This window comes from Apteryx rowi, unplaced genomic scaffold, assembly GCF_003343035.1.
Source record: "Apteryx rowi isolate R43461 unplaced genomic scaffold, aptRow1 scaffold_616, whole genome shotgun sequence".
NCBI classification, from domain to species: domain Eukaryota; kingdom Metazoa; phylum Chordata; class Aves; order Apterygiformes; family Apterygidae; genus Apteryx; species Apteryx rowi.
The window spans coordinates 152,098-163,097 of record NW_020450890.1 but is presented as its reverse complement, the minus strand read 5'-3'; the positions used below and the strand labels follow the sequence as shown (position 1 = coordinate 163,097).

At 38.2% G+C, this 11,000-nt stretch overlaps 1 protein-coding gene across 11 annotated transcripts in view; it reads left to right on the top strand.

Moving 5' to 3' along the window:
• Window positions 1-11,000, top strand: part of BDP1 (B double prime 1, subunit of RNA polymerase III transcription initiation factor IIIB) — a 51,473-nt gene that overhangs the window by 350 nt on the left and 40,123 nt on the right. For 10 of the 11 annotated variants that reach the window (XM_026083822.1, XM_026083830.1, XM_026083823.1 and 7 more), the window contains exons 2-7: window positions 3,242-3,794; window positions 4,424-4,533; window positions 7,247-7,306; window positions 7,678-7,821; window positions 8,401-8,534; window positions 10,497-10,591. In XM_026083822.1, coding sequence (XP_025939607.1) covers window positions 3,242-3,794; window positions 4,424-4,533; window positions 7,247-7,306; window positions 7,678-7,821; window positions 8,401-8,534; window positions 10,497-10,591 — 1,096 coding nt within the window. The remainder of the gene's footprint in view (window positions 1-3,241; window positions 3,795-4,423; window positions 4,534-7,246; window positions 7,307-7,677; window positions 7,822-8,400; window positions 8,535-10,496; window positions 10,592-11,000) is intronic. The other variant, XM_026083824.1, reaches the window with a different exon arrangement.

Here is an 11,000-nt window from a genome sequence, read left to right as displayed (position 1 = left end):
CTGGGGGGGTCCCAGCCCCGGCTGCCCTAGGGAGGCGCCCGGGGACGCGGCGGCGTCCTGGTCCCCCGCACTGCTTTGTGCCGCCGCCGCCGCCTCCTGCGGGCCCCCTCCTCGCTTCGAGGTTGTAGCTCCTCGAAGGTGTCCTGCGATAGACGCGCTGTGCTGCCTTCACGCAGGTAGTGGTAGCAGCAGCGCGTGTTGTAATCAAAGACAACGATTTCTAGGTGCCTGGCACAYTTGCAGCCTAAGCAAAATTTGCACTTCTTTATTGCGGTTGCACTGCAGGTGTGTGAAATAAAATACAGCTTAACACTGCAGAGGAGGGGCCTAGTGTGGTCAGATCCTGTGTTTTGCTGGCACTGCTGCAGTTGGGAGCTCCAGTTTGCAGTGCACAGCAAAAATTCCTAGCCATCCATTACCGCATGACTTTTATTTTATGTTCTTACAGTAGTTCCTTTTTTGCATTCATTTCCATACACCTTTCCCTATATTAATGAGTGAAAACTTTCTTGCTTTTTTTGCCTGTTTATTTTTTTTTAAGTGTTCTTCATTGTAATGGATACACCTGGTAAAATTGATCCCAGGACCGGTTCCTCAGGACCTTTCCCTAGTCTGATAATTACATTTCAGAACAACTTTCTCTCACCTTTTAGCTAGCTGAATTTACATCTTGTATGAATATCTGTGTGTGTATATATATATGTATATATATATTTTTTTAGTTGTGATATATTTTTGGTTACCCATACTGCCTTTTATCCAATTTCTATGGTATCTTTTATGCTTGTTTTGCAATGTGTTGTAACAATGTTTTTCCTTCAAACTTTATTTTAAGGTTTTATATGTTATAGAGGTTAGGTTACTGAATCTTATGTTATCTCTCTTTTTTTTTTCTTTAAATGTAGGTAATGTAGCTGCTATTTTTCAGTTATGTGGTACTGCTGCTGATTCAGTGGATTTATAAAATATTTTTGTATTTGTAATTTAATGGGTATTTTAGTGTAACTTAAGTGTATGTTTCAAAACTAGATACCAATGCTGTTTTAAAATGGAGAGTATTCTAAGGAATCTGTTCACATGGCTCGAAAAATAGGCTTCTGCCGTGTCAGTAACAGGCTCATGGGTGGTAATGAAGGCAGAAAATATCCAGGCAAACAAATCCACAAAACCACACCTTACCGTTTTAAAGAAAAAGTAGAACAGTTGTATAAATCTTAAAGTATTTGTGATCCTTGTTGCTCATGTTGAAGGCAATGTGCAAACTTCTTCAGTTTGCCAGCCCAGTGAAACATGTGGGGTAGGGAAAAGGGCTAAGAAAGAGCTGCTTCACAGAAATGTGGGTTTGGAAAAAAGCCCTTTTAAGAAGGGACATGTGGTCAGCTGCAGCACTGTGGTGGGGTCCTCAGTTCAGACTTCAGCTGGAAGGAGCAGATAGTATCTAGATAGTAACTGCTGGGAGACCTGAGGGAACTTTTAGACCTGGGAATATGTAGCAAGGGAACAGGTGGGAGTGTCTCTCTTCTCACCTTCATATGCTTATCCTAAATTTCACTGAAAACCTGTTTCTTAAAGTTTTCTGTTGACTAGGAGATTTTGAAGGCCTGTAGCAATCAAATAGAGAGCAGGCCCAGGGATTTGCTTGCAGTGTAGGATGTGTATTAGCTTCTTGGAGAGCTGTCTCTCTRGATGATGCATTTTAAAGTCTGGCCACCTGGGTGGCTCTGAAAATTCTGGGTGAGTGGATTTGAGGGGAGTCACACAATTCGATTTCCTGAGTGCAGAAATTGGTGGCACACAGCACAATGTGTTCCTTGTGAGGTGTGCAAGAAAAATGAAAGCAAACAAGAAAGTATCTTTCTCCATCCAACCAAAGGCATTCCTTCAAAGCCTATCAGAACTGTATCTGTAATGTCAGTTGCTTTCCTTTTCTGTGTTTCTCTAATCTATGAATAGATTTTGTTGATTATCAAGAAGGAAGTTCTCTGAGCATAAGTGTCTGCTAAACGATGTTTGACTGTTCAAATGTCTAGTGTGGTACTTTGATAAAGGTTTGTACATCAGAGGTGGTGTGAGAAGGTGAATAAAGAATTACTTTTCACTATCTCCTGCAATACAAAAAACAAAGGATATTGAGTAAGATGCTTGCAATTTCCATTCAAAGCAAATAGAAAGGCACTGTATATATAAACTCAATGTATGGGACAAATTTTTCAAAAGTTTATTGGGGCCGTTAAATACAAAGGCATCACTTCTAGGCTGTGCCTGAGCCACAGGTAGCCAGTAGCTGGAGAGGATTTGGAAAAATTTTGCTACACGGTTATACTTTTATTGTATTCTTTCAGAGGCATTTGCTTCTGACTATTTTTTGGAGATGGATTATTGGTAAGTAAACCATGGGTGTGGTCATCCTTATGTACAGAAACAAAAAAGGCATAGTTCAAATGTAAAATTAAGAAACCCTTTATGACTCAGTTTTGACTCAGCTGCAGTTTTTACTGTGAGTGTCAGTCAAGGCACTGGAGTTGCTTGCAGACTTGGGAAGGGGATAGTGGTTGGCATTTGCTTGCACTTCGAAACTTACATATTTCCAACCCTTATGCAGAGATAAGAGAGCTTTCTGTGGAAGCTAAAAGCTGTTGCTTCTAAAAGGCTGCTCACTTTTGATGTGATCAGCATGGGAAATGGAACAGTAGTGTCCAGTTTCACTTTTTTTTGGGGGGGGGGCGGGGGTGCAATCACAGTTCAAATATTATCTACTTGCAAATACATAAGAGGAATGTTCAGGTTGATCGTCTTGAAAATCATAAAACTACTTGTTGCATATAGGTTTATTGAACGCTTTTTATATGTAACTGACATTGTGGCATATTTTTACAAAGCTTTATTAGCTTTATTGTACTGTGGAGTTTGATATTCTCTGATAAAAGTAGAGAACCTCCCAAAAAAAAAAAAGGGGTGAGGGCAAAGAAGGAATGTGTGTGTTGAGCATTATTAGTCAATCAGCTTGTAACATTAGTAATTAATATTATAAAATAATATGCCAATTCTTATGATGAGTTTAGGAGGAAGTACCAGCTGCAAATTGGTTCTAGTGTGGCTTCTTGTATATAGTTGCATTTCTCTGTAGCACTGCATTTATATTGTTTGGTGCATAAATATACATACTGATGCTAAAAGTTGTAAAACTGTCACCATAAAGTATTTCAGAATACCTTTTTTTGTGTGTGTGTGAACTTTCCAGAGATGAAAAGACTGACAGCTCAAATGATGCTGGAGAAGCTAGTAAACCTGCAGAGATGCCCACACAGAGAAGAAAACGGATCTCCACTTTGCCCAATCTTGCAAAACCCAGAGCTGGACCTTCATCTGCACAACGTTCATCATCAAAACTACAGAGGCGAGCATCTCAAGCTCTTGATGGCAGTGCTTCACTTCAGAAGGATTCCTCTCCATCAGAAAAGACTAATGCTGAAAGTTCTCCAAAGTCTCCCATACTGCCTGAAAAGAAAACTCCTGTGCCACAAGTGCCACAATTCTCCCCATTTAAAAAATCAGCCAACAAAGAACAAAATGCGGGTGTAGCTGCTCAGAAAAATGATGATACCYTGCAGAAGAGTGTACCCTCCCCACTCAAGGAGAGACCAACACAAGAAAGATCAGTGTTGCAAGAGGAAAAGCTACCTACAAAACCTACTCCTGTAAGAGAGAAACGAATGTGTTCTGACCGTGAAAGGATCCTCAAAGCTCGGAAGTTAAGAGAAATGCTTAAAGAAGAGCTGAAGAAGGAGCGGATGGTAGGCATGTGGTGGGCTGTGCTGATGCACGAAGGGCAGAGAAAAGTGTGATTTGCCTAATCTTATATATTACCTCTCCTTTGCAATAGAGTTTTCTGACAGTGGTCAGCTGCTTACTGCTAATAGTCTGTGGTATCTTATAACTCTTTGTAGAGGCTTAAATGATTCGTAAGCAATAGCAGCACTGTGTTCCCTCATAATACAGATTATCTTATGAAAAATTGTAATTTTCTTTAGACCCACAGCCTTTTTGATTTGAGACCTGCTAATATATAATGGTCAGCATTCCAATTTAAATAACTTCACAGTTGGTAAATACAACAGGGAAGTGTGCTGTAAGAAGCCTGGCATTTGGGATTCCTCATGTCTTTTCGACTTAATCATTGACTAAGTTCTCTGATGTTCTCACTTCTGCCTGCACAGAGTATTGAATTTCTGTGAGAGTTTAAATTACTTAGGGGTTGCTGGTGTCCTCTCTGACAAATGGACACTTCTAAGCTAAAATTACTTCAGTGGTTGAGAGGAAAAAAAACACCCTAAATTGGGTGCTTCATGAACAAAGCAAAACTATTTATTTGTGAAGTATAAGGTATTTTCAGGGTGAATTCAGTTGTTTTGTTTTTACATAGAAACAGCTGAAACATAGGCCTCCAGTAACTGAAGGACGTTCTCCACCAGATCGTTCTAAAATGACTATGAGAGACTTGATATACTATCTGCCGGAAAACAATCCTATGAAGTAAGTATGACTTTTTTCCCCCCTCCTTAGGTCAAATGATTTTTCCATTTTCTGCCAATTTAATAACTGTGAAAAGGACAATTCTTAAAACTGAAGTATTATTTCTTAGCTTTGGTGCAGCACCGTTGCAATAGCAACATAAACTTATAAACATTTTCACATGTACTCAGCTTCTRTACAGAAGTGAGAATGGAGCTTAGTGTACTTGATGAAATATGAAAACATGAAGCTGCCCCCACTGATGATTTATCTCTGGACAAATAATGTCAAATGCAGAATAACATTGTGTGTGTGTGTGTTTGTTTTATTTTTATGTATAGCTCCAGTTACTTCCCTAGTTATGGATACTAGGGATGTTATAGGTGGTCACCAAATCTAGTGGGCTGTAGGATCCAAGCATTCCTCCCCCTGAGGCTGCCATAGTGCAGCTGGGTGCACTCTAAGACCCAGGAGGTCTCTCCATCCCAGTTGGATCGATGCAGCTGCTGCTGTTCCTGTTAGCAGGTTTGGCCAGTAGCAAGGTTGAGTGTGTATCCCAGGTAGTCGCATCCACAGAAGACGCTAGCACAGCTGGCCACACACTACCACAGACAGAGCAGTGCCTTTACACAGCTGCCAAGTCCTGTTCTTCCTCTCTGGCTGATCAGGATTGAAGTTCATTAGTGAAAACACAAGCACACCCTCACTCTCTAGATTCATAAGCGCGCTCGCAGTGACAGATCCCTTGAATTCAGCATGACTTCCAAGTCTCATACCATGCCTGGACTATGAGCTCTCTGGCCTAGGGTGTGTGTTTCCTCCTACTTGTTGGCTAGTTCAGTTTCATGTTTGCTAGCAAAACAGATGCATGTAGTCTCACACTTGTCTCATGATCACCCCCACAATTGTGGATCCCTCAGATATTAGCATGGACTCTCAGTCCCCCTAATATTCATGTCCAGGTCTTGGGCCCTTACCAAGSCACTGATTCAGATCTTCAGTCTTTCCACATGTGAGTTTCCACCTACTCACTGGCAAGTTGAGCTTGAAGTTTGCTAGCAAATTGCACATACACACATGCACGCAGGATTAAGTTTGCTGGAAAAATGTAAGCATAGCCAGGTCTTTTCAGTTGCTGGCACTTAGATTTCCACACACCCTGGCCTCTGCAGTTGCTAGCACCTAGACTACAGGCCCTGTGACCTGCAGCCCCTTCTCTAGTTGCTGGCACTCAAACCTTTCAACACCATACTTCATACACCCTACACTTGCCAGTTCTTGGCACTTAGACCTATGGTCTGTGGTCTCTTCAGTTGTTGGCACCTAGACTTACAGGCCCAGTGACTTGCAGCATCTTTTCCGGTTGCTGGCATTTAGGCTTTGCTGCACTCACACAGAGTAACAAATCCACAAAAACAGAACAAATAATTGAGAAACAGATTTCTTAAGAAGATAGGATAGACTGCAGAGCTCAGGCAGGAGGGCTAAGTCAGACAAGTGTACTGACTGGCAACCTGCTTCTATGTGACTGGCCCAGTTATCCCCCTTCCTCTCCGTTTTCCCATGGATGTTCCTCTCCATTGATCCTGATCCTTCCCTTTCCCATAAATATCCCCTAATAAGTTTTACGTAATCCCACGAGCCTCTTCTGATATGCAGTAAGTTTCTCACAGTCCTACAAGCCCCTCAAATATCCCATAATACTTAAGATAACCGTTTCCCCCTTTTTATCAATTATGAAGTTTAGATTGACCCTCTTCAAGGCTGTGCCTGAGTAGTTCCTCTAATGGTCTGTCAATCAGTGGTTGAAGAGTTCTGGTGTTTGTTATTGTCCCTGTTATCAACTGCTCCTTAATGTTTGTGTGTCTGTTTTATTTATGACTTTCCTTGTTATTTGTTATTTCTTTTACACTGAATAGTCATTAACCAGATAACTTAATGAACCATATGCTCTCACATTCCACTTACTCTTACGATGGATATATCCATATGCCTCTAAACCTGGATATTGTAAACTATGTTAGCTTTATTCAATTGTAATTCTCATGACAGCACGCGCCTTGAAGGTGTTGATTCTGTAGATCAATTTGGGATGGTATGGATGGTGCAGGAGATGGTGCAAAATCTTAGGGATGAGAACCTGACAAGCGGCTATGGAAAACTTTGTCTAGCTATTCTCAAAAGTATGGTGCTTACTGGAAGGACCAGTTCTAATAATGAAGTGTCAGTGATTTTCATGCTCACAGAACTTGTTAATCAATGCAAAATGGAGATGCTGGTGTGTAGCAGCATTGTGGTACTATCAGCTAGCAGCTTATGATGTGAGGTAGAAGGTGCTTGTTTCTCAGTGAGCTAATGGCTGCTGTTCATCCTCGCTTTCTTGTGATAAAGTATTTTGAACTTTCAGTTGAAAGTACTGTGAACATTAGTAGTGAATCAACTGGTGATCATCATCATAGTCTCATAGATTGCTACTTGAAATCTCTTGCTTTGTCCTTTTAAAATGCCTCGAACAATTAAGGCTTATACAAAAATCCAGCAAAACTCATTAAGCAATCATGTTTGTTCAATTAGACCAAATGCAGATATGGTACAAAGAACCGAAAATATGAAAGCTGTGTGTTTCTTTGTTCATTATCCACTAAAAGCAAGTTTGGACAGTTGTGTTTTTTTTAGAGTGAAGCAGAAATGTGTCTGCATGAACTTTCATCTCTATTGTTTTATAAAATTCCAGGTCTTCACTGGCAGAAGAAAAGAGAACAGAAAAAAATTCTGCACTGGGTCAAATGAAAGAGTAAGTCTTAGTGATTGAGGTATTTAGAGTCAGAAAGATTTTTGTTTTTGTTGGAAAAAAGCATGCTTTATGTGTTGTAATATTAACAATATAAGTCTTTGTTTACTGTTTCAATATTGTAACCCTTATTTAAACAAAATGTAATTTGGGAGGGGAGGGTGGTTAAAGAGCATTTTGTTTCAATATTATGTTTCTGGGTCGTTCATCCGTTGTACAATGGAATGAAAAACAGAGTCCAGAGTCTTTGTTGATTACATTGCTAGTGGGCTGTGTTGCTGAGTGGTTCATTAAATTGTTGAACATCTGGTGTATTGAGCAGCAATTCAAAACATTAACAAAAGTAATGTTTTTGGTTGATCTCTTATTTGTAGACAGGAAGAGAAAAATACTCCTGATCATGAAGAGGAAGATGATGATGAGGAAGCAGAGAATGGGGAGGAGAGTCAGGATGGTCCACTTCTAGTTCCTCGAGTGAAAGTAGCAGAAGATGGCTCAATTATTCTGGATGAAGAAAGGTACCAGATTCTACATCCAATTCATGGACAATATCTACTAGACTACTGCTTGGTTTGTGAATAAAGAACAGTTATCTTGGACAGGGACAAACATGAGTGTATTGATGTGTTGAGAGCCAAGCTATCCTAATTTAGAAAACAGTGCAAATATATGACAAAATATGAGCAGCAATTATCTACATCACAGTAGTAGCATACTTACTCCGAGAAATGTGTTTTTGGAGAAGGAGGGAGAGAGGAAGATGCAATGTTTTATTAGAGTGAATGAATGGTGAATATTTGTCAGACTTCCAGATGTCTTCTACATAGTTCACTCCTTTGTTTATCATAGTTGCAAGAGCCTGCTCATTGCTATTCTGTTGTCAGCATGATTTGCTCCAGCTTTGTATCTTGAACCTTGCTGCTCTGTTCAGGTGTCAATGTTTTCAGTAACTTTTCTTAGAATGGTATGACTGTTCTAAAATACTAGAGTATCAAATTATTGACTTTCCAAAAATCTGAATAGTTCATTCATAAACATCAACAATGTGTCTTGCTAGTAATACTTTCAGATTAGTATCTTTTTGTTTGCTGTTCCAGTTTAACTGTAGAAGTACTAAGGACAAAAGGTCCATGTGTTGTAGAAGAAAATGATCCCATCTTTGAGCGTGGCTCTACAACTACATATTCCAGCTTCAGAAAAAGTTTTTACACAAAACCGTGGTCAAATAAAGGTGAGTATTTTTTTGGTTTCAAGTTTTGAAAGTAAAAGCTTGGTTTTCCGCAAATGCTCTGTACTTACAACTTTTTTTCCCAATGAAGTTGATGGATCTATTCATGTGTGACAGAGTCTCAGTCTGCAAACTCTTATAACAAGCAGAGCTCTGATGTTTGCTGTGAAAGTAGACGTGCTTAAAAAAATCCGGTGTCCTATGATATGTAGTATGCCTGTGACTTTATTCTGTCCTGGACCACTAGGTGCTGTGGAAGTGCTAACATGCCTTTTTATCAAAAAGATAGTTTTGGATTCTAGTATCAGGATATTTGAGCTGCCTGTGGAACAATTCCTAATTTTTAACAGCTTCTCTACTTGGTTCTTCCAGCATGGGCAGGAATAAATGATATAAGCTGTCTCTACATGGGCTGATAGTTGTCAATAAGCACAGAATGATTTTTGTGATTTATTTTTATTTTGATTTTTGAGCCTGCTGTGAATTGGTTATTGTCCTTAGGCTTACAACTTTTTACAACTGGAAATACTTTTTACAACTGTAGATGAAAAACTTAGCTTCAGAATTCATTGTGCTGCTTTTGGACTACATTGTCTTCTGCTTACAAAGAATAGTATGAATGTGTGCAAAATGCCTGGTTTCTTTTTGTGTTTGTGTTCATAAATTCACATTTTGGAGCTGGTTAGCTTTAATTTACTAACTTTACTAAACATATGGCACATTTTACAGTCTTATGGTAGATTAGACAATTCTTTCTGTTAATGGTTCATTTAATATTATTAAAGGTACTTAGGTAAAATAAGACATGAAGAAATTTCTACCCAAAGTGAAAACTTTTTCCTTTCTTGAGCTTTATTTTTTCATTTTGTTGAGCTGTAAGCAAAATCAAGTTTAACCAGTTAAAAATGGCAGAAAATAAATGTGCAAAAAAAAAAAGCAAATGTCTTTTCTTTAAAGAAATATTTTAGAAAGTATACAAATATGATTTGTATAACTATGAAAGCTGCAGGATGTATTTTTAGTGATGACATGTTGAATTAGCCTTAAGTGTTACTTGCTATATTTTCAGCAAATGTCATCAAGAATGGCTGTTTGAAGTCAAGACACTAATCCTCCGTGGAGGGAAAAAGTCACTGTTCAGACTGTGAACATACCATACAACCAAATATCATACAGAGTAGTATATTAGGAATTGAATTTACAGAAAGAAAGACTGATGTGAAGGTGTATGATTACATGATTGTGAAAGCTACTTACTTGTTTCTAGAATGCAAATAGTCCCTATTATGCTATAGTCCCACCTTTGTAAGAAGATATTAATATTATTTCAGCATTTATCTTCCTGACTCAGTAGAGAATGAGTAAGGCTGTGTGTGTGTGTGTATACACATATATATGAATGTACATATACACACACGTGTATATATATGTACATATATATGTGTTTATATATATGTGTGTGTGTGTATATATATAAAAAGATGTTTTATTAAAACTTGCTTTTGCTGAAATGAATAGTGTTAGACCTGATTCTTCACTAGACAGTGGGAAATGTTGGTTACTTATCTACATAATTTCTTATCAGGCATGTTCTCTTTCAGTGAATTGATGTATGAAAATTGGAGAATATTTAATTATAATTAGTTTGATATACCTTCATGTTATGTTTCTCATTAATGTTGGGATGATTTATTGCATGATGATTAAAAAAAAATACTTAAGTTTTAACTATGTAACTTTAAATTTCACTGGGATACTCCAATTCACTCAATTTGCAGCTCCGTTAGATAACCTAATGGTCAATTGTAATCATAATTTCTCTGAATCTGTAGAATCAAAAGGTGGTCTCCTCTATGAGTTATCTATCTAGTTGTATTAATAGTTTGGAAAATGTTTTATTTTAGATAGTAAGAAGGATAACAACTGTAAGTACTCTTAAATATTATCTATCTTTTTTTTCCCTAGAGACAGACATGTTCTTTTTAGCTATCAGTATGGTAGGAACAGACTTCTCCTTGATCGGGCAGCTGTTTCCTCATAGAGCCAGAGCAGAAATTAAGGTAAAAATTAAAGCACCCAATCATAAACATCTATTTTTAACTCTTCTGTTTCTTGTTTGCTATTCTTGTGTTTCCTATTAGTATTGATAATTTTGATGCTAATTGGCTCTGGAGTAATGCTTTTAATAACCATTTCCAGGAATAACTATCTGAAATATGAATATGCTGGGTTACATTCTGATAACCATATTTAATAAGCAGATATAGCTAGTCTTGATTTTATTTTAATTGAAAAATGCTGATAGTGGATAACGTTTGAGGTTCTTTTTTGTTACCTCTCTCTTGGTGTCCAGCTGRTAACAACTTCTGTATTTCAACCTCTGCCTGGACTGGAAGTAATGAGGATGGATGGAGGAAGATGTTGAAAATAACCAAAAATAAGCTAGTGATACATATTGATGACAGAAAA